Source organism: Carlito syrichta, unplaced genomic scaffold (genome assembly GCF_000164805.1).
Source record: "Carlito syrichta isolate Samal-C Ts95f unplaced genomic scaffold, Tarsius_syrichta-2.0.1 Scaffold316483, whole genome shotgun sequence".
Taxonomy (NCBI): domain Eukaryota; kingdom Metazoa; phylum Chordata; class Mammalia; order Primates; family Tarsiidae; genus Carlito; species Carlito syrichta.
The window spans coordinates 59359-83928 of NW_007260579.1; the positions used below are offsets into that span (position 1 = coordinate 59359).

General features: G+C 35.9%; 1 protein-coding gene and 1 pseudogene across 1 annotated transcript; one reads left to right on the plus strand and one right to left on the minus strand.

The window, feature by feature from the left end:
• Positions 1-11742: 11742 nt before the first annotated feature.
• On the plus strand, positions 11743-21131 carry LOC110594613 (annotated as a pseudogene).
• Positions 21132-22521: 1390 nt separating this feature from the next.
• Positions 22522-23828, minus strand: LOC103277134 (olfactory receptor 6K3). Its single transcript, XM_008074557.2, has 2 exons — positions 22876-23828; positions 22522-22567 (listed from the first exon to the last, which is right to left on the minus strand). Exons 1-2 carry the CDS (start codon positions 23826-23828, stop codon positions 22522-22524), a joined length of 999 nt encoding a protein of 332 aa, XP_008072748.2.
• Between the last annotated feature and the right edge of the window lie 742 nt (positions 23829-24570).

A 24570-nucleotide genomic window follows, 5' to 3' on the forward strand; every position in this document is an offset into this window, starting at 1 on the left:
ACTCACCTCAGCCTCCCAAAGGCGCGGGATTACAGGCTGAGCCACCGAGCCTGGCTTTTGATTTTATTCTAGTGATGAGTTCTCGCCCCGCCCATTTGCCCGGGCTGGTCTCGAAACCGCAGGCTCAGGCAATCCTCTCACCTCGGTCTCCCAGAGTGCTGGGATTATAGCCTGAGGCACAGAGCCCGGCCAAAGACTGAAAATATTAAAGGAGGCAAGATGGAAACAGAACCAGTGGGAGCGTGAAAGCTTCTGCCAGGGCGAGCGTCCATAAATACAGTCTGCGTGAGTAGGTGAGTACAGCTGAGTGAGTTTTCGTCTGTCTGCGGGAGACTCAGCATCAAGCACCAGGGAAGCAGCTGCAACTCACTACTACCCTGAGGTCAGAGCCCCTGGCATGGAATATCATCAGCCATTCTCAGAAATCTCTCGGGAGGAGACAGCGGAGGTCAACTGCTCCTCAGCTCCTGGCACCTGGCCCACACTACCACCTGTGGCAGCAGGCCTGGCACTAGCAGTGGAAACCATGGAGAGGGCGCCAAAAGGAAATCTGGAGTTGAGCCTGGCTCCTGCCAGTGAGGAAACACCCACCACAGCCATTTTCTCTGCCCCAGACCGGGCAGAGACCTGTGTTGTGTTGGCCACCTGGCTGTGTTCCCCCTCCATCCTGAGACCCAGAGGTGATCTCTGTCCCGCTCTGGAATCGATCATCCATGACCCAGAGAGAAAACTTCAGGAGCAGAGATAGAGGGACGGTGCCCCACCTGAAGCTGGACCAGAGACGGACACATCTGATGCTGGAGAGGAGGTGGGGGAAAGGTGACACTGTTAGTGGGGGTGTAAACTAGTACAACCTCTTGGAAAACAGTGTGGCATTCCTAAAAACCGACCTTCTATATGATCCGGCAATCCCTCTTCGGGAATATACCTGGAGGAACTCAAATCACTCTATGAAAAAGATACCTGCATACATGTTTGTTGCAGCATTATTCACAATAGCAAAAACAGGGAACCAACCATGTTACCCATCAAAAGTGGACTTGATAAAAGAAATGTGGTACATGTACACAATGGAATATCATGCAGCCAATAAGAAGGAAAAAATTATGAGCTTTGCAGCAACATGGATGGATATAGAGTCCATTAGTCAGTGATCTATCACAGAAACAGAGAACTGAGTACCACATGTTCTCACTCATAAGCAGACCCTGAACAATTATCATAATACTATAAGAAAGGGATTGACAGTAGTGTGCCAGGGGGCGGGGGGGGAGGGGGGCACGACATGACACTTCATCAGTAAGGGTACCTGATCTCAAACCAGGTACAATGGGGACCAAAGTGAGGCCCAAACTTTACCTACACAATGATTACTTGTATAACTAACCCTGAATTGTACGCATCTTTAAAATAAAAATTTTAAAAACTGAAAATATTAATTAGTAAAATCGTATGGGATGGTTAGAAGAGAGGACAGAGCTGTAAGTTTCTGTGGAGTACAATTTAAACCTTACATATTATAGGATGTTGTCCTAATACATCATTCCCTTTTCAGAACTATTTTATTTTCTTTATTGATCTCTTCTGCAATAAAATATGCACATATCTTTTAATTTGGGGGGGGAATGCTGTCTCAGACTGCTTATCTCCTTTGTATCAACACTATTATTTTTACTAATGTATAATATTTATTCTCTCTGTTCCTCTTTGAATATCTGCGAATAAGTTCTCTATTGTCAACTTCTTTCTCTGGTTGTCTCCCATTCCCCAAAATTAATTAATCCACTGACCTTGCTGCTGTTGGGTTCCAGAGTAGGAATAAACATGAATGAAGACTATCTTTCCTACCTGATGTGCGGTAATATATATAGCTACGAAGACAGACTTCCCTTTGCTCTTCTATGATTCTACCCTGAGTCTAAGATGAATTTCCCAATTTCCTGCATTAGTCAGTGATATAAAGATCTAACACTCCCTGTAGATTTATTCTCTCTCTCACTCTCTCTCTCTCTGTCTCTTTTCTCTCTGTCTTTGCCTACCTCTACCCCGTTTCATTCTGTATGTGCGTACGCATGTGTCTTTTCCTGAGCATGACTAAAATGAGAAAGATAGAATCTCTTGGGGATTCTACACAGGTGACTCAAGATTTAAGAAAACAACCATCCCCATATGACTCCAATTAGATAAAGTAGTTCGGGTTGGTAATTGGGAGCACCCCAGTCCTAGGGAACTTGAATCCAAGACAAATGAGATAGCTAGGGAACTCTAGGCATCAGAATAAAATATCTTTTTTTATTTTACCTCTTTTTTGTGGTACTTTTGGTTAGATTTACTTTTTAGTGAATCAAAATGCTAAAATTTAAAGCTCAGATTCAAGAGATGTTGATACAGTAGAGAAAGAAATCAGTGAATCAATGAATGGAAGGAGCCAGACTTCCATCCCGTTTGTTTCTGAGTCATTCACTCTAGCTTAGAGAAAAAAAATTAATCCTCCATGTATTCCATCCACTAGTTTCATATTGAAATTTGGGCCAATAATTTAGCTAATAATGTTGATTTTTCTCTTATTTTGTCTTCTTTATACAGAAAGGCCAGAGACCTTTCTAGGCAGAGAAATAGCAGGCAGGGAAGTTTCCCAAAGGCTAAAGCAAATTAACAGTATGCTACCCTAATAAGACTGCTTCTACTTTCTTTATTCATTAAAATTTCTGAGAATAAAAAGATTAATATGATAAAATACATTTCCTATTCTATAGTTAATATAGAATATAGAAATGGGTACAAATCAATATTTTACAAGTTGTAATCTCCCTAAAAGATATCAGAACAACGTGCCCTGAAGGGGGCAATTCATTTTCTCTCATGAATTCAGAGAAGCCTTGACAAAAGTCAGTCTAAAATAACTTAACTTGCTAAGCTTCCTGCCCTGGAAATGATAAGATGAAGATCCAAACGCAATTTTGCCCAACTCACAGAGAACACACTCCTGTATAGACAAGGATTAGAAAAATGAAAAGGGAAAGTCCTCTATGTGGGTACTGGTGCCAGTAGGAAATTTGCTCCTTTTATTCTCTACAGAGCGGTTTCTGCTGAGATTCTGTTTTAGGAAATCAGGACACAAAACCCAAATCTTACCCTTCATTTTAGGAACTATGTCCTTCCCTAGCTCTTCTTGTCTCTCCCTCTTTAGACTTTTAACACCACTAAAAGAATTTTTATACCAAACTCACAAAGCAAAAGTCCAAAAGTACTGTATTTGTTCACTTTAAATCAATAGTATCTGTTATTAAAAACAAACACAGACAATAATGTTTGGAAACAACTCTTTTCACACTCTTGTTTGTTTTTTTCATGTGTTTATTTTGGATGGGAAGGGGAAGGGGACATGATAAATTTCTGTGAATTTTCAACCTTGAGAAGAAGGGCTACCATCTAAACAGTGGAGATAGCAGTGCAGTGTATTAAGCAGGAGGGTCTGGCAGTCCAGGAGTGATGAGGATAAAAGAGTTGTTGATCGCAGGCCAGTGGTTACAGTTACTTTTGGAAAACATTCTTCGTTGACTGAAAGAAAATGAGTCAGCTATGTTGTTATACAGATGATGTTAATAATAAAAGATGATATTTATTGAGCACTTGCTATTGACTAGGAACTGTATATACTATATAAACTCATTTACTCCTTGTTAGAACCATGATTATACCATTTTACAGATGAAAATACTGTCGTCTAGAGAGGTTAAGTAACCTGCCTAGGATCACACAACCAGTATGTGTTAGAACTAGATTTCAGCTCTGGAAGTCTGATGTCAGAACCACTGCTATACTTTGCTGTCTCTGACTCTGTTATTTGAAAAGTGTCTCTTTTGACAGAAGAGTGGCTACTGCACTAGAACTGTTAACTCTGTGCTCTGAGTCATGGGGTATGTTTCAAGAAAATTTTTTTCTCTGTCCTAAGGGGGAGAAATGATTAATTACTGTCTTTTGTCTGATAAATGGTGATGACAAGTAGCTTACTTTTTTCTGGGAGTTTTAATTGCAAACTCAGCTCTCCAGTGGCCAAGATTAAAGCTGGTTAGCGTTGGATAACAAAAGGATGAAGTTCTTAGTAATCTGGAAAATAGCTGGAGTGATCCTATAGATGCAGGTGAATTTGAGGACTCTTTTAGGTCTTACAGTTAGTTTACTGTAATTTTGAACTTGCTGGAGAGTGTTTCTGGATAAACCTTGATATAAATTTATGTTATAAAGATAATAGCATGGGTTATTTTTGTCTCTTAGAAGAACTATTAATGTCTGTGAGTAAAAAACTTTAAAATGGTTGTACATATTTTTCTATTTTCTACTTTATCATTGCCAAGTATACAAGGGGGGCATCCCCCCAAAACTGGAATTACCTTATAGAGGGAAAGCCTCTTGTAGTACAGGCTTCCCCCTAGGTAAGTGTTCTAGGAAAACATAGGTATCAGTGTACCAGCTTAGCATTGTGAGAGGCTATGTTTGGTTTCAGTGGTCTTTTGTTTGTTTTGTTTTGTTTTTTGAGATTCAATGGATTTGGCCATTTAATTATCAATGATTTACTAGTGCACCTGCCCACACAGTGCTGAGTGTTCATCAGTTTATGACCAAAAATGTCATGACCCCTGCACCCCACACTCCCTATTCACCTGATCTCACCCCAAGTGACTTTTTTTGTTTTCCCAGGAAAAAAAAAGTCCTCAAATGGAAACTTTTTGCTGATGTGGAGGAAGTGATACAAAAAATGGCAGAAGCACTAAAAGGCATCAAAACCGATGAGTTCAAAACTGTTTTGAGCAGTGGAAAAAGCCTCTTGATAAGTGTATTCCATCAAACAAAGAGTCCTTTGGAGGTGACTGAAGTTTAAACATGTAAGAATAAATGCACAATTTTTTAGAAATAAATTCCAGGTTTTTGTGTTCCCCTTTGTATTAATATTAATCACATATAAGTGTGCAGCTACTGAAGAGAACAGAAATTTCCATGAAATTTTTCCATCAAAAGTATCAATCTCATTTTAATTCTTATGAAATAATACAGTCATAAAAGTTGCAATTGCTTTCCATAGAAGTTGAACTAGTTTGCACTCCCATCAACAGTGTGGAAGCCTTCCCTTTTCTCTGCATCCTCACCAGCATCTGTTGCTTTTTGTTTTATTAATGATGGTCATTCTTACTGGAGTTAGGTGGCATCTCAATGTGGTTTTGATTTACATTTCTCTGATGATTAGTGAGGCTGAGCATTTTTTCATGTGTCTGCTGACTGCTCATATGTCTTCTTTTAAGGCGCATCTATTCATGTCTTTTGTGGCCAGCCTGTTTTTTCCAGCATCGTTTACTGAACAGTTTCTCCTCTCCCCAGTCGTTTTGGTGGAGGCTCTATCAAAGATGAGTTGGTTGAGAAATTGAGGTTTTGCTTCTGAAATCTCTATCCTATTCCAGTGATCTATATGCCTATTCTTATACCAATATCAGGTAGTTCAACCTCTATAGAAAACAGTGTAGTGATTTCTAAAATAACTAGAAATTGATCTGCCATATGACCCAGCAATCTCCTTTCTGGGAATATACCCAGAGGAACCCAAGTGATTGCACTCACATGTTTATTGTAGCCCTAGTGACAATAGGAAAAACATGGAACCAACTGTGCTGCCTGTCAAAAGTGGACTGGATCAAAAAAATGTGGTATATATACCTAATGGAATATTATGTAGCCATAAAGAAGGACAAAATTATGATCTTCACAGCAACTTGGATGGATTTAGAATTTATTATACTCAGTGATCTATCACAGAAACAAAGAACTGAGTACCACATGTTCTCACTCATAAGTGGACCCTAAACATCTAGCATAACACTACATGAAAAGGATTGGCAGTAGGGGGACACTGCCAAGGAAGGGAGGGGCACATAACATCAAAAAGAGTGCCTAATCCTAATCCAGATGAAGAGAGGTCCAATGGGAGGCCCAAACTTCACCTGTACATAAACCACTTATGTACCCAACCCTGACTTATACCCCCATCTTTAAAAAAAATTGCAATTGTATATTGAAGGTGTTAAAATATTTTTACGATTAAGAATGCAAATATCTCTATTGGTAACATAAAACCTAGAACTAATGACACTTCTTGTTTGAGTATGAACGTGTTTGGACAGACTTTTGATTATATTTTTAATTTTTACATAATTAACTTATAAGAGTTATATTTTTAATAAATTCAAATCATATGTATTAATTATTTGAAGAAAAAAGTTAAATTGAATTGTTTTAGAATTAGGTATTTTATGGATATGTAGATGTTATAAGCTTATTTTTAACTTACAACATTTATGTTTAAAATCTTATAAATAACATTCCACTCTCTTGTTGAATTTTTCCTGTCTCATAATATAAAGTTAACACTTCTTCGAAAAGTTCTATTTGCTTCTTTTTAAATAGTTATTAGAGACTCAAATATGAATCTTAGCAAAATAAATTACATTATTGTCTTTTGAGTATTATTTTACATGAGAACTGACAGCTAGAAACATATTTTTCTAAAATTATGTTTCCACACTGACAACTTCAACTTAATGCAAACACTATACTTCAACAAGCAATGATTTATTAATTGTAATTCTATAATTAAACTATGTTTTATGCTTGTATCAGTAGGAATTTTCTTAGCTTATTCCATTTCTAATTGAAAAGTTATTCTCTTGGACTTTTTCTTATGGTTGCAAAATGAGTCTCTAAGTATCAGGCATCATTTTTACATTCAAGGCAAAACATTGTGTGATTGGGAGGCAATCAGAAAAAGCTATCCCAGAAACCAAAGTAAACTTCTGCCTACATTACAATGACTAAAAACTCATTCACAGAGGTGGACACAGAATGATTGGTTTGAATGTGGATTTTTGATCCAACAGTTGAGCCAACAGTGATTGCCATATCTTTTTCCATTTTAAAATATTATCCTAAAAATTAAATTGAAATTTAAAGGTCTGTATAGTTTTAAGTATTAATTTTCTTTATGAAACTCTATAAAAAATTGTTTATTAACATAGCAACACATTTAGTTAAAAGCTTGAGTACCTTTAAGTCTGTTATTATCATCAGTTATAAACTCAGATAATGGTAGCCTTCAAGTTTACACAATCATGTCTAGAAAGTTTATACAATTGAAGCAATTTTGAATTTATTGAACAAGCTCAATATTTTATAATGTTATACATACATTTTAATACTTGCACATTGTGAATTATTATAACAAGAAAGAAATATATAAAACAAAAAGCACAACAGAAGAAAAGGCAACAAACAATAAAATAGTAAACAAAAATGACAACAAAGCTATAATTGGCTATTAAACATATGCATGCTAATTCTACTCTGGTACTTTTCAAATATACATATATAAATATTTTTGTCTAAGTAATACAAGAAATGATATATGCAATATGGGATAATGTTTTGAAATATTGTTTAGCATGTAAAGTTTAAAAATATTTGGAATGATGATTTGGCATCATGTATTCAATGTTTAATCTTGAATACCATTGGATACTATAATTATGCCTTTAAGAATTCACCTCGCAATTGTGGTGTTCAAACTTATTTATAGGTTTTCAGTATGGCCCCATTTAAAACTAGAAGTGAATTGAAAAAAAATCTACTTTTCTGCCAGTTGAAATTAAATAAATAACATAAGTTATGTGGAACAATAATATAGAATATTATGCCACCTCATAATATTTTATATGGAACAACAGATATCTATGCCATGACTAGAAATATAAGGAAAAGTCATAAGCAAATGCTAGAAAGACATAAACAAATATATTGTCAACTTGGAGAGCAAATTGCAAAACACTAACTGCATCCTTTCTTTTGTAAAGTATATGTTTACATCCATAATTCATATTGCAATTTGTTTTTATTTATTTCCCTTTAATTTTACTTATCTTCCTATTTTTCTCTATACATAGCTATTTGACAAATATTTTCTCTATGTAAATATTCTTATAAAATATGCATTCTTGATTTATACACATGTACTCTTAATTTGCATAAATTGTGTTGATTTCATTCTATTTTTTCCACTCAGTCTTATTTGTAGGAATTATTTTTATTTCTTTGTGTTCATTAGGTTCATAACATCTAACACTTGCTCAATTCTCTGAACTATTCATTTAGCATGTAAGTACATACTTTTTCCATATAAGCTCCAGATTGCTGCCAACTACCTAACATCTTTATGAATGTCAACTTGAAAACATGAGTTTAAATGTTTTTGATACATATTCCTAATAGCAGGATCACTTGGACAGAAAATACACTTGAGTTTAAGTTCTACCAAATTTTTCCCAAGCATGGCTGTAACCTGTTATATTCTCATCAGCTGTGCATGAGTTTCTATGTCTTTTTATTCCCTCTAACACTTGGCCTTAATAAGGTGTTTAAACACCTTGTTATGTAATTATCATACTTTAAATTTTACGTTTAAAGACTTTTAATTAACAAAAATTTGTCCATATCATTTGCTAATTCTTTCCTAAGTTTTCTCTGTTTTCTTATATATTTTAAGGAGTAATTTTTTTTTAAAGTACAATGACTTTTTTATCCAAAACAAACTAAATAAATATGAACTAAGAGGTGCTATTGTTATTTCAGACAAAGACAAACTCACTAATTTACCTAACCCAGCAGTTTTTGGTTAGGCAATATTATATAGAATACATCTGGATTTGGGGCTATATTTGGACTAATTCAAAACATTTTGCTTATATATGTATGCCAAGTCACAGGGATAAAAAAAGTATTAAGAGACTGCTCTACAATTATTCAATCTATTGTGCATATTTCTTATCTCTATGTGTTTTGAGGAGGTTTTGTATTTAGTTTTTGTCTTAAAAGGTTTTTTAATGCCATAACTTTATTTTCAAACACAGATCAAGTAAATAGGATCATGAGCCACAAAAATGATGACAGAAATGTTATGGAAAGGAGAATGCAACTTTCCAGGATTGACTCCCCTGCATTTCTTCACCACCCATCACCCAGTTTCAAATCTTCAGCATCTGCTCTATTTCTAAATGATGTCAACTCACTCTAACATATAAAATTTCTTCAGCATGCAAAAGGGCAGGCTGTATGGCTAAATAATTACACATTTGATCCAGGTTATCTTTCTGAAAATGATAGAATTATTTTGTAAAATACTTAATACAATTCTAAAATACATACAACCCAGTAGAATATCCTAAGATACAGCAAGATTCAGAAAATAAGCGCTATTAAATTTCTGCAATCTCATTGCAGGTACTTTATCAGATGAAATCTATACCCAACAGAGCACAGTAACTTGCCAAGTGTTTTATACATGAGTACTAAAATAGTGATTATTTAACTTGGTGCTCATAAGTCTGTAAGTCAGCTACAACAGGATGATTTAGGCTGGAATTCAAGCTCTGCCTCTGGGTTCTGAACTCTATGCACCAGACTTCAGGCAGGTTGGGATCAGGTGAGCTTCACATGTTCTCATTCTGTGAACCAGTGAATCTCTGAGCATAGCATATGGGCCCAAGGGAAAGGGAAACAGCTGCCTGGAGCAAACACAGCTATGAAGCAGCACACTCAAGCTCAGTAACGTCCATTAACATACCAATAGCCAAATAAAAAGGCCAATCTTAAAAAGTGAGACAGGAAAGAATGCACTTCTTGTCATGAGTCCACTCATTGCAAGGGTCTGGATTTGTAATTCTGTTACAGGGATGTGAAGAAGTGGGACCAATAACTCAATTTAATATGATTCCTTAATATAGTAGTACTACAATTTCAATTTGTCAGTGATAGAATTGGTGTGCTCCACAAAATAACTAGATTTTTTTCTTTATTTAATCTATATATCAGTTGCCATGCTATTAAAGTTGTATTGAAAGTCAAACATAAATAGATTATTTGTGCAAATAATTACAAAAGCAATATTTTAACCAAGGGCTGTAAATGTATTTGCATATTTTTTTTAAAAGTCAACTCTTTGAAATTTATCTTGAGTTTTTTTTCAAGTGGAAAATACTTTATGTTTGAACATAATTATTGCCATATTTGTTAGAGTAGTGATGGGCATATAAAGGCTCAAAATAGAAAAATTATTTGTATATTCATGCAGTATAATACTTTACTACAAGTAAACTAATGACTATTAATACAGTGAGAAAATATGAATAAATCTTAGTATATAATTTTGAGTTTTAAAAATATGACTTATCAAATTATATATGTATTACATTAAATGACAATAAAATTATATATCTTTGCATTGCTATAAGAGGAAAAATCGACAAATTATTTTTTACATAGGTGGATTAAAGAGTTTGTAAATTTGATTGACTGTAAATATATACATTTATATATATTTTTTTTTTTTTGAGTTGGAGTCTCACTCTGTTGCCCAGACTGGAGTGCAGTGGCCGCTCCCGGCCACTGCAGCCTCGACCTGCTGGGCTCCAGCGATCCTTCCGCCTCAGCCTTCTAAGTAGCTGGAACTACAGGCACCCGCTACCACGCCTGGCTAATTTTTTGATTTATTGTGGAGATGAGGTCTCACCAAGTTGCCCAGGCAGGTCTCGAACCCACGGGCTCAGGCATTCGATTCACCTCGGCCTCCGAGGTGCGGGATTTCAGGCTGAGTCACCGAGCCTGGCCACATTTATATATCTTAACACTCTCTTGCATTGATTCTAATATAAGATAGTAAGTTCCCCAAAATAAATACCTGACCTTCTCAATTGTTCTGTATAATAGTTAGCATAATACCAAATACTGTCCATGATGTCATATTGATGACAATATCATACTCACACCAGTATATGTATCTTTTAAAAATAAGGAGGCTGACTGGGGAAAAAAATAAGATATGGAGATATATTCCTGGCCTAGGTGTCAGGATTCCTTGCTTCTTCTTAGTGTTCAATAACTTTCTAAAAAGGCTTTAGACAACTCACCTTAGTGTCATGGAGAGTAAGCATGTACTCCTGCACTACCCTGGGCTTTTGAAGGACCCTATGGTTATTGTAAAGATAAGTTATAATAGATATCAAAGATGGGAAAGAAGTTGGGTAGGAAAGGTATTGTATTAGTTATGAGTATAATTAATGTTTATACCACCAAGAATTTTGAAATTAAAGAATAAATTCAAAACAAAATTAGAGATACACAAAACATATGATTAATCTTAGAAAATAGGGAGCAGAATTATTTTTGTTATCTCTGTAAATACTCAGAAGACTTTCTTTACTAGAATATTCCTCAGCTCATTGGGGGAGAAAGTTGTACTAATTACATATAACTTAAGTTCTAGTCTCCTTAGAATCAATATTTTTGGAGGAGGTTCCATTTCTTTAGAGAACTGTAGCCTACATAACCTACCAGATACATTAAATGCCTTTTGAGTGCAAAGGGAATTTCTTAATTGCATCTTTTGTATCCTTATTTCTCAGGCTATATATAATGGAATAAAAAAAGAGCAAGTATAGAGAATGTCAGAACAACAGTGATGTCCTAGAATGGTGTATAAGTAGCAGAGAACCTAAGAGGCATGAGAGCCACACTGCCAAAAACACCAGGGAAGACAGCAATGTGAATACCACAGGTGGAAAGGCTTTTTTATGGTTCCCAATTGAAGAGATGCCCAGGATGATGATAAAAGCAATAAACAGACCTGTTAATTAGAATGGTGAGAGTATGAATTATATCTTATACCAGGATCATAGAGACATCGTACAGACTAAACTCAATAAAAGCATAAAATCACAGATGCGAGGGATTTGGTTGAGGCCACAGAAAGGTAAGGTACATACATAATTTCAGGTAGAAGGATGAAATCGAAGAAACAAGAGATTGCAGATAGGTGAACACATAGTCAGGGAGTTGTGATGGTCGGGTAGTGAAGGAAACCAACAGCACAAGCTAACAGAGTCCTTGTGATCTTTGTCTTATGTTCAAGGAACTAAGTCTACATTTTCCTTTGTCTCCCTTGACCTTTTGGTTGCATTTCTATGGCTAGCCAAGTGCTGACTGGAACCTGCTTATCCTGATTGCCCTGCTTAGCATAGATATTAAGATACGCATAGTTTAGTCATTGATACTTAGCCTGCTTGTGTGATTTAACTCAGACATTAACATATCCTGTGTGTATGGTTTCACCTTCCTTTGTGAGATTTTTGTCCTATATAAGAAGCACGCGGCAAAATAAACTTGCGCTCTCTCGCTCTTTCACCCCTTGCTACCTGAGAGGGAGTCCTCCCAATCCTGCTGTTTCTCTGTCTCTTTCTTTTCTCATTCCCTCCCCCCAACTCAGGCCCTGATCAGCAGAGGCTGGACCCCTGCAGGGTAGTAAAGTGGGTTGCAGATGATAACATAACACTTGATGGCAATGGCATTTGCAAGGTCACTTCAGTATTCCCAAGGGAATAGAAAAAGTACATCTGCAAGAAGCAGCCAATAAAAAAGATGGTCTTTTTCTTGTTGATTAGATTGAAGAGTGTCTTAGGATAGTGGATGTGGTGTACCATATCTCAGGAAATGAGAAGGTACTGATGTAATTATACATCAAGTATAATACCAGATTTTAAATATGGGTGCAAATCAGGAGTGCCAATAAAATGTATACGTATTTTAAGGGATGTTAAGAGATGTTGGCTGTAATCAGAAGTGTCTGGATGGTGATAACCACTTCAAGAACCTCTTGCAATTGCAGAAGTCAAATGTGACTTGTAATCCTCTTTTCTTCTTGGTATATATTGAGTATTAATAGTTTTAATACAGTTTTTTCCTTGATTAAAATGTATACATTTTTGAAACCCTCTGTGTGTGTGTATACATACACAATTGCAAGATTATGTGTATATGTACAAGATTATAGAGAGGGCAAAAGAAGATCACCAGGTTCCCCATTACAGTAAGGGGTGGATGAAAAGTATAGAGGACCACTATGCTGAAGCTGAGGGAATCCAGTGAAGATAAATTCAGTCACCACTGATAGGTTTTCACTTTCTGTGTCCCCAGCAGGATCACCTGTGAATGAGTGAGAGGGCATGCCCAACTAACAAAAAAAGGAAGTTAATGTAGTGTAATCATTATTTTGATTAGCTGGTGCTCTTATTTTTATGTTTTGACACTTTTTTCAGATTTAAAAGAAGCAGTTACTTGCCTATCACTCTAATCTTGCTTTTATTTGAAAAGAAGTATAACCCGGAGGAACTCAAATTATTCTACAAAGAAGGTACCTGCACATGAATGTTTATTGCAGCTCTATTTACAATAGCAAAATACACGGAACCAACCATGTTGCCCATCGAAGCTGGACTGGATAAAACAAATATACACAATGGAATATTATGCAGCCATAAAGAACCACAAATATATGGACTTTGTAGCAACCTGGATGGATTTGGAGTTGATCATACTCAGTGGTTTATCACAGAAACAAAGAACAGAGTTCCATATGTCCTCACTCATAAGAGGATCTTAAACAATTATAAGGCTATAAGAAAGCGATTGGCAGTAATGGGAAACTGTCGGGGGGGCGGGAGGGGGGAGAATTGGGAGTTGAGGGAAACTGCTAGGGCAGGGAGGGGCATACCTCATTAACAGGGGTACCTGCATGATCAATGTTTGTATACCTAACCCTGAATTGTATCCCACATCTTTACATTAAAAACAAAAAATACTAGTAATAAAAGTTTAACATAGTGATTAATAGTGTAAATTCAAATAAACATACTGAGCCAGAGTTTTCATTCTTCTCCTTATTAGTTAGGTGATAATGGGAAAGTTATATAATCTTTCTGAGGTTCAGCATCTTACCATGTAGTTAAAAAATACCTGGGCTAAGTGTGAGATTAAATGAATTAATATATGAGAGTCCCTAGTATTAATGCTCAATATCTTAGTTATATCCTTTGTAAACTAGCTTCTAAAAGAACAATATAAACAATATCTTCTTTAGAACGTCTTCACTCCTCACTCATTTGCTGTGTGTCTTCTTTCTCTATTACTATATAGAAACCATTATGTTTACTTACTGTTAAAGTTAAATAAGATATATGGAGATGAATCTCTAAATTTAATGTTTTACTTGGGATATAGGAATTGTAATTTGGGTCATAAGTGTAGAACAAGTTGTCTTTGGTATGTTCGTAGAACAAAGAGAAGGTTGGAGTTTTTGTTTAAAAAAAAAACAAGAAAGGAAGAAAGAAAGAAAAAGGAAAAATGTTACATATTGTTCTTTGAGGAGTTTCATTGGCAATAGGAAGATTTTGGGACACTGGCAAGTTTTGATTGAATAGTGCCAACAATAAGTAAGCTATTCTTAGCATTTCAGTAGATTTTCCTGCAGCTATTGGATAAAACTGATTTCAAGTTACTGCAGGCAGTTTCAGCAGCCAGGCTTACAAACAATTACATTCTTAGAACAAAGTTATGTGCCCTCAGTGTTTTTTCCCTCTTGACTCAGTTTTAGTTGAGTATTACAAGAATGACCCAGTTCATATGATCAACTTTCACTGTATCAATGACCTAATAATTGCAAAACAATGGAACAGTTTCAGTCTTCATGATTATATTTTAGCATCAGAAACTACTGATTACTACTCCTTGACTGTTTTTTCCCTTGATGTCCATGAAACAACCCTCTTTCCAGGTCTGCCTTCTTCTTATGCAGAATCTTCTTCTCAGCTGTTTTATTGTTTTATGTGTGAGGGATTCATCTTTTTTATCCATTTTGCAGATGGTAATGTACTCCAAGTTTCTGTTGTTGTCCCTAAAGTTATTTTCTTCCACACTGTTAATGAACATATATTCTCCTACAGTTTTCCATTTTTTCCAATTCATGATGTCCAGCATGGGTATGTTCTGAACTGCCATGCTTCATGAAGCATTATGGCAGTTTTCAGCATTTACCATGATGTATTCTGGATCACAACCCTTGTGAATGATAGCCCTCTTCCTAGAATGCTCTTACTCACTCTTCTTTACTGAAATAACTCTCAGTCTTCAAGTTTCAGCTCAATCATTGCCCGCTACAGGAAGCCTTCTGACTATGCCTATGATCTCATCTCCTTGTTCATATTCACACACACTCCTACACACGTACACACATTTGAGTTTATTCTTATATGTGTGGTCTCCAGAATATATGTGTTTTACCATAACCCTTGCTATGTTTCATTGTTACTCTTGTTACTTGTTTACCTTCACCTTATCTAGATTGTGAGGTTCTGTTAGGGCAGGAGCAGCCTTTTGTCTTTCCCAATCCCTGATACAGATTGAGCACTTAAAAATAGCTTCTGTGTAAATGAATATATTTGGATCACACTTGGAAACATAATTAAACCAGAAAAATTTAGAAGTAAGACAAGTAGAAAGTGATCATCCATGGAGTTCAATAAGGTCTGAATAACTCATTATTTCCAGTGTAAATCTATGGAATCCAGAGTGGTAAAGAAGGAATGTCCTCATAAACCCTAGTCCCATACCAAAATTCAAATCTCACCAAGTCTCCAATAATTGAATTTTTTGCATCCAATTAGTGAATGTCTCATCCCAAGCACAGGAAGTGAATACTTTTTCTCTAGACTTCAGGGACCCTAAACTCACCTTTACCAAATATAGTATGACTATTTTTCCCCCCTGGGACCCTACATTCCTAAATGTTCTTTCACTCTCTCTGGAAATGTTATAGCCATCAGAGGGAAAATTCTGAAGGAAAAGGGAGTTCCACTTAGGTTTTATTGCCTGATAATAAGTAGACAGCAATCTCTTTCCTTGAAGGGTCAATTGGCACAGAATTACACCCTGTACTTTCTTTTCATTAGATCCCCAGCTTGAAGGAGAATCAGTGTTCCAAGGAATACTTAGAGTGTCTGCTGCTGAACATTGTTACCCCTTTTGTTATCACTGCTACCGTTTAACCAACCACTCTCCACCCAGGTATGGAGTCAAGAAGGTGCCATTAAAAAACAAACAAACAAACAAAAAACAAACAAACAAGAAAACACAAATTTAATAGGATCCTGTCTTTACAAAAAAAGAAAAGAGACAGATTAAAGGGTATTTACTGTCAACATGAGTACTGAGAATAAATTGATGAATAGAATATAGAACAATTTCTATTAAAATCATGATAGCTGTAAAGAAGAAAATGCCAAATTGTCCCTTTTAACAACATGTACTTGTACAAATTATTTCTCTTGGTTCTCCTGAACTCTTGATAGTTCCCATTTTTCACCACAAAATATATTAAAGATTTATTTTTATTCTTATAAATCATTTCCTTACACCTATTCTTTTCTTAGCTTACAGTGATTTTTTCACTCTTTTCCCATGATGAAATAGCTCCATCAATTTGCCATCAAAGTTTGAATTTATCACTGTGTGGAAAGATTTAGTATTAGAAAAACATTATTTGTTCTAATGTAATAAGTATTTTGCAACTTAAAAGCAAATTCAGTGAAGTGTCTTTGTAGTGAGATGAGTAACTATGCAAAAGAGCTTCAATATGTGACAGAAAAACGACCTGAGAATTGCCTTGAAAGTGTGTAAAAAAGACTACTGATAGAAATCTACATATTCAAACTTATCATACACCTACAATTATCCAATCATATTGGGCACAGTGGCTCACGCCTGTAATCCCAGCACTTTGAGAGGCTGAGGAAAGAAGATTATCTGAACCCAGGATTCAAGACTAGACTGGGCAATGTGGTGAGACCTTGTCTCTACAATAAATTTAAAAAAAATTAGCAGGGCATGATGGTGCATACCTGTAGTTCCAGCTACTTGGAAGGCTGAGGTGGAAGGCTGACCTAAACCCAGCAGGATGAGGGTGCAGTGGAAGTGAGTGTGCCACTGCATTCAAGCCTGGGCAACAAAGTGAGACTCTGACTCAAAACAAAAAAACAAACAAAACAAGGACAACAAAAAACAAGTATCCAATCAGTGTATCATAAAGACATAGATAAACAAAAGATCATATAGATAGTCCAAAGAAAAAAAGAAAAAAGCTATATTATAGGATAAAGATGGTATTCTATTACCAGGGAAGATAAATTATCTAGTAGGAGATCTTGCATAAGTAAATATCCATCAAAAACAAAACAATACTAAATCTTTGCTTCTTACCCTATCCAAGAATTCCTTAATCTTATTTAATGAAGAGAAAAATAAAATCATAATTAGACAAAAGTTTAGGGGTATTTTTATACAAATATAAAGCAAGGAAGAATTTCTAAATCAAGATAGATATAAAACCATGAAAAAATAAAGATATCTATCTAAAATACACTTTTTAAAATACACTTTTTAAAATACACTTTCCCTTCCCTGAATGGAAATATATTTTTTTCAGAAAAAAATGTATTAGTTATATATAATCCATCTGCAAAAGGGTATAAATCCTAAATGTATGCCATGATTAACTTTTAATTGTGACTGTATTTGTGTAAACTCAAAACTTAAGTGCTGTATTTCATCACTTATGTTCAGTTTGTAACCTGTTTTCCAAACCTCCAGTATTATTATGGATTTTCCTATTTCTACTCTTAATTCTACTGATTTTTATCTTGTAAAGCTTAAACCTATGTTTTTTAAAACATACAATAAAAAATTGTTGTATTCTTGGTGAATTGATACCTGTATCATTATCAAAGCTTTCTTTGTCTTTTAATTATAATATTAGTTTATGATGTAATAACTAGAATATATATTCTTATCTACTATATATATTTTTATCTTATGGGTTTAGCGGATTACTTGCTTATTATTAATATTATGTTTCCCCATTATCAGAGTGTTACTTATGTATTATTTTCTAAAACTTTAGTAATCTTAGATAGTAAAAACATACTCATGGATTTATGGAAAAGTAATATAAACTAGTATTTTTAATCAATTCCCTGATAATGCAAAAACCTTGGAACACTTTAAGACAATTTATCCTCCTTATATATTTTATATTATGGTTGTCAGTTAATTCTTAACATATTTCATATAAAACCATGAAAAAATAAAGATAGCAATATAACTAAAATTTTAAAATACACTTTTCCTTCCCCAAATGGAAATATATTTTTTTCAGAAAAAAATGTATTAGTTATACATAATCCATATGCAAAAGGGTATAAATCCTAAAGGTATGCCATGATTAACTTTTAATTGTGATTAACTTTTAATCCTAAAGGTATGCCATGATTAACTTTTAAATATTTGTGTAAACTCAAAAATCAATTGTTACAATATGTTAACACAATATGTTATTATTATTATTGCTATTTTAAAAATTTGTGCATATAATCCGCATACAGTCATGCATGGCATAATGACTTTTTGGTCAACTATGAACTGCATATTCAATGAGAGTCCCATAAGATTATAATGGAGCTGAAAATGTCCTATTGCCTAGTGACAATGCAGTTCTCATAACGTCATAGCATAAAGCACTACTCATATTTCTATGGTGATGCTGCTGTAAACAAACCTACAGCACCGACAGTCACATAAAAGGATAGACATAAAATTATGTGTAATATGTAATGCTCAATAATAATTATGTTACTGTTTTATGTATTTACTATACTATACTTTTTATCATAAGTTTAGAGTGTATGCCTTTTACTTATTATTTTAAAAAAAGTTAACTGTTAAACAGCATTAGGCAGGTTCTTCAGGAGGTATTCCAGAAGGCATTGTTAGCATAGGAGATGACAGCTCCAAGTGGGTTATTATCCATGAATACCTTTCAATGGGACAAGAGGTGGTAGTAGAGATAGTGTTATTAATGATACTAAACTTATGTAGGTTTGGACTAATTTAGTGTTTGTGCCTTAGTTTCTTTAAAAAAAGTTTTAAGAAGTAAAAAAAAAGTAAAAACTTTTAAAGTATAAAAGTTTAAAGAATAAGGATATAAAGAAAAAATATTTTTGCACAACTGCACAGTGTTGTGTTTTAAGCTGTTTTAATACAAAAGAGTAAGAAAAGTTTTTAAAGGTTTTATAAAGTTAAAAAGTTTTTATTTTTATTTTAGATTCAGGGGGTACCCATGCATGTTCATTACATGGACATATTACCTAGTGGTGGAGATTGGGTCTCAGGTGGCCAATTTCCCAAATAGTGAACATTGTACCCCATAGGCAATTTCTGAACCCTAACTCATCTCCCCAGTTCCCCACCTACTGATGTCTCCGGTGTCTATTATTTCCATCATTGTGACCATTTAGCCTCCACTTATGAGTGAGAACATGCAGTATTTGGCATTCTGTTTCTGAGTCAGTTCACTTAGGATAAAGATCTCCAGCTCCATTCATGTTGCCACAAGCTCCATCCATGTTGCCACAAAGGACATGATTTCATTCTTTTTTTATGGCTGCAGCCTTTGTTTTGCTAGATTATTTAAATACTGTGTATGCAAGTACTTCTGAGTACAGCTCCTACAGTTATGTACTAGGGTGAAAGTTGTATTCTGTTGTCTCTTTGTGGACAATGGTCTATTCTCCTGCATCCTTGCCATTCTCCTCTCCAACTCATGCTGCTGAAAACTTAGGAATGCTAATATAACAGTTTCAAATTCTGGTTGCTCATGAGAAAATAATAGCGATTTCCTGAGGGAGCCATTGTGAAGCCATGAAGTGCAGCCTTTAATCAAGTACAGGTTTTGTTTGTTTGTTTGTTTGTTTTTTGGCATAATCATTTGTTTTCTTTCTTTATGACGATCTGGCCCATGTTTAAAATGGTTGGGAAACGGTTTAAAATATCGTGTAGTAGGATTGAAATTTGTAATCTTATAAAAAGGCCTCCTTTTCCTTCTTTGCTGCCTTTCTCAGCAGCCTTTTAATTTTAATGGTTTCTTTGTTGCACTGGAGCTCTAATTCTTATGGAAAAATGGGCAGAGTCGAGGTCTACTACGAGGAAACACTAACGCACATGATTTTCCCTGTTGGTTTGGGACCCTAAACTAGAACTTTTGAAGCTAGAAAGTCTCAGCTTCACTTAGCATGACATCCACCAACTGAAAACTAGGGAACAGATGTTTAGACGAGCAACCTTCCAGCTCAGAAATATTCACGATATTCATCCATTTCTCCCTGCCTCCCCTACCACCAATCAAGTTGCTTCCAGCTTGGAATTTCTAACATCTTTGTTGATAAGATTACTTCAAATTGTCTTCCAAATAGGCCTTCTCTTGAATTCCCTTGAATTTTATTTCATCTGCACTGTGGCTTCAAAAAGTTATTCAGATTTTGTCTACTGAAGTCACCCTTTCCTACTTGCCAAGACTTGAACAGCACGTCCTGCTCTTAAGAAAGCCATTTCCCCCAGCAGGCGGTCTGAGGAGGGGGGCGGCCTGCAGCTCCGGTCTTCGCGGTTCTCGCATGCCTCAGCCCTGGCCCCGACCAGAGGGTCCTCGCTGGCCATGGGGTAAGACTTACACAGTGCTGTGAGTATACAATACTATGGAGAAAGCGCTTGTGAAAACGAACATTCAGATAGCTCTATCTTCTGGGTGTTATTGGAAGAGTAGCTCCGCGTTCTGGCTTGGCTGCAAAACACTTCATAGATGGAGAATTGGTGTCATAGATGAAGATTACAGAGGAAATGCCGATGTTGTACTGTTTAATTTTGGCAAGAAAATTTTGGAGTTAAAAAATGTGATCAAATTGTGCAACTTATTTGTGAACGAATTTTTAAATCCAGAAATAGAAGAAGTTCAAGTTTGGTTGTTTTTTTTTTTGAGTTGAAGTCTCACTCTGTCGCCCAGACTGGAGTGCAGTGGCCGCTCCCGGCCACCACAGCCTCGACCTGCTGGGCTCCGGCAATCCTTCCACCTCAGCCTTCCGAGTCGCCGGAATTACAGGAGCACGCTACCACGCCCGGCTGATTTTTTGATTTATTGTAGAGATGAGGTCCCGCCAAGTTGCCCATGTGGGTCTCGAACCCGCGGGCTCAGGCAATCCACTCACCTCAGCCTCCTAAAGGCGCAGGATTACAGGCTGAGCCACCGAGCCCAGCTAGAAGTTCAAGTTTTAGATGACACTGAAAAGGGCTCAGGAGGTTTTGGTTCCACTGGAAATAATTAAAATTTATGCCAAAAATAGAAAATGAGAATCTCTACTTTAAAAAAAAAGTGTTCTGGTGCTTTGTAAACTTAATAGTTTTACCTTTCTAAAACTATTTAATTTTCTTGTGGATGATGGAAAGACTATCTCTGTTGGGATCAACAGTGTTTGCTTTGTGGTGACCTAATGAAAACAGTGTCTTTTTTAAATTAAATGCACATCCAAAAAAGCCTACATTATTTAATTTAATAAATAATAATCCTTCAGCAAAAAAAGACATATATAGTTTGTTATTTGTTTTTAGGGTGATTAAAGTGATATATGCTGGAAACAATGGCTTTATGTTTTATGTTTTTATGTTTACATATTATATAATCCCTGCTGGATTTTCAATAAAAAGTCAGAACTATTATGATACTTTCTGGGCTTAAGGGCTCTAAGAAATTATTATTATTATTAATGTTAATATTACTCATAATATGATTTTGACTTTGGTCATTTTTATTGGGCTTATTGAAGAAGAAAATTGAAATGTGGGATAAAATCACTACCTTCATGTCAGATTTTTTACTTGTATTTTATAAAGATAATTATTATGTTTGTGTATAAATTCTGATAGAAAGTTAAGTTAAGGCAATGGTAGTAGTTATGGAAAGGAGAAGAAAGTTTTTAGAGTTATTAGTAAAAAAGCTAAATAAAGCATACGGTTTCTAAGATTACCATTCAATGGATACACCAAAGACTTTTGACTATAAATAGTTAAGATGTACAATGAAGATGTTAACTCTGGAAAGGTAAACAATAGCTAAAACTTACATTTGTGTGTACCAAAGCACACTGCTACAAATAGTATTCTGCATCATAGCTTTCCCTTAATTATGTGCAGCAATACTATAATCTTACTAAATATATATGCTTATCATTCTAATGAAATGGTAAATATATAAATAAAATAAAGATATAATTTAATTAAATATTGTTTTGTCTTTTTTCTTAGATAGACAGTTCTAGACAAACCCAATCAGGTAATAATTAATGATCCATAATTAAACGGAAAAAAAAAACCTCCCAAGATCTGTTACTTGAATAGAGGTATAATAGCTCAGAGCACATGGTCAGCTTCTGAAGCACAAACACTTGGGTTCTAACCCTCTAAATTGGTGAACAATTTTTCTTTAACCACAGCCTTTCAGAAGAAATAAACTGTAGTGATTCAACTACATAATAAGGTTCCTGGTGACACACACAGCAAGTTTCATAATGATAACACAGAGATTATGAGTATGTTTTTCTAAATATAAGGAAAATAACCAGGATGAGAGAAGCTTCAATGTGACAAAAAGTAAGTATAGAGTAATGCTATGTTCTAATTTGTGAGAAAAACATTATAACAATGGAAGGGAACTCAGAATTAACCTCCAGACGTGTTCAACACTTTTTGAAGACAGAACAGTTTTGTTTTGTTTTGTTTATTTTTTTGAGTCGGAGTCTCACTCGGTTGCCCAGACTGGAGTGCAGTGGCCACTCCCGGCCACCGCAGCCTCGACATGCTGGGCCCCGGCGATCCTTCTGCTCAACCTTCCGAGTAGCCGGAATTACAGTCACGCGCTACCATGCCCGGCAGATTTTTTTTTATTTATTGTAGAGATGAGGTCTCACTGCCCAGGCGGGTCTCGAACCCACGGGCTCAAGCAATCCACTCACCCCAGCCTCCCAAAGGCTCAGGATTACAGGCTGAGCCACCGAGCCCGGCTAGAACAGTTTTTTAATTGCATTCTTCATGTCCTTGTTTCTCAGACTATAAATGATGGGATTGAAGAATGGGGCAAGTACAGTAAACATCAGTGCAATGGCCGTGTCCAAAAGCGGTGGGTAAGTGGCATTGAAGCGCAAGTACATGAGGGACACACTGCCAAAAAATATCAGGAAGACCATGAGATGGCCTGCGCAGGTAGAAAAAGCCTTCTGTCTACCTTCTGCAGAGGGAATTCTCAGGATCACAGTGACAATTCGTACGTAGGACAGGGCAATGATTAGAACAGTAAGGATAATGGCCACAGCATGGATCACATCCTCAATCAGAATCATGGACGTATCTGTACATGCCAGACTCAGCACAGGGACCAGGTCACAGAATATCTGATGGATTTGGTTGGGTCCACAGAAGGGCAGTGTGGAAATCATCACAATCTCAGGAAGCAGGATAAAGAAGCCAAACATGCAGGAGCCTGCAGAGAGTTGAGCACACAGCCGAGGGGTCATGATCTTCTGATAGCGAAGAGGGTTGCAGATGGCAATATATCTGTCAATGGCCATGGTAATCAGCAAAATCCCTTCTGAATTTCCAAGTGAATGGAAAAAATACATTTGCAAGAGGCACCCCGTCATGGAGATGGCCTTCTTTTCGCTGATGAGGTTAGAGAGCATCTTGGGAATGGTGGCTGTGGTATACCAGATCTCCAGAAAGGAAAATATACTGATAAAGTTATACATGGGATTATGGAGACGAGTGTTCAGTCTTACAGCAAAAAAGATCAATAGGTTACCAATAACAATAAAAGTATAGATGAACAGTAAAGGAAAGAAGTACAGGAGACTCCCGTCCTGGAGCTGTGGGAACCCAGTGAAGATAAATTCAGTCACTGTTGACATGTTTCCACTCTCCATATCCCTAGTAGCACTCCCTGTGAATGATAGAGAGGGCACATTCCAGCTCATGAGGAGGTGAAGAAGAAAACAGATATGATGTACAGGTTTAAAAAAAAACTTGGAAGACTAATAGAGACTAATTTGAGAGTATTATTGTTTTTCCTAACTACACTATTGTACATATCATCTAATATTTGATATTTTTTCTTATTTGCTCTTCTAGAGGCACAACTGCAAAAATAGGGGTCTCCAAATGTTTCAATTGTAAAAAAAAGAAACTTTTTCTAAGCCAGGTGCGGTGGCTCACGCCTATAATCACAGCACTTTGGGAGGCCAAGGTGAGAGAAGTGCCTGAGCCCATGGGTTTGAGACCAGCCTGGGCAACTTGGCGAGACCTCATGTCTACAATAAATCAAAAAATTAGCTGGGCATGATGGTGTGTGCCTGTAGCTTCATCTACTTGGAAGGCGAGGTGGAAGGATGGTCTGAACCCAGCAGGTTGAGGCTGCAGCTGCCATGAGCATGCCTCTGCACTCCAGCCTGGGCAACAGAGTGAGACTCCAACTCAAAAGAAAAAAAAAAAGAAAGTAATTTTAACTTAATTTCTTATATATAAGTATTTGCATTTATAAGTTATACATATCTACTATATTATGATATAATATGAAATTATATATATGTGTCTTATATAATTCTAGGTTTTTAAAGCAAAAATTATGATTAAAATAAAAATAGCAAGTTATATTATGCTCTTTTCCCATTCAGTTGGACCATGTTGCACATTCTGCAGACTTTTATTTTAGAAAATTAG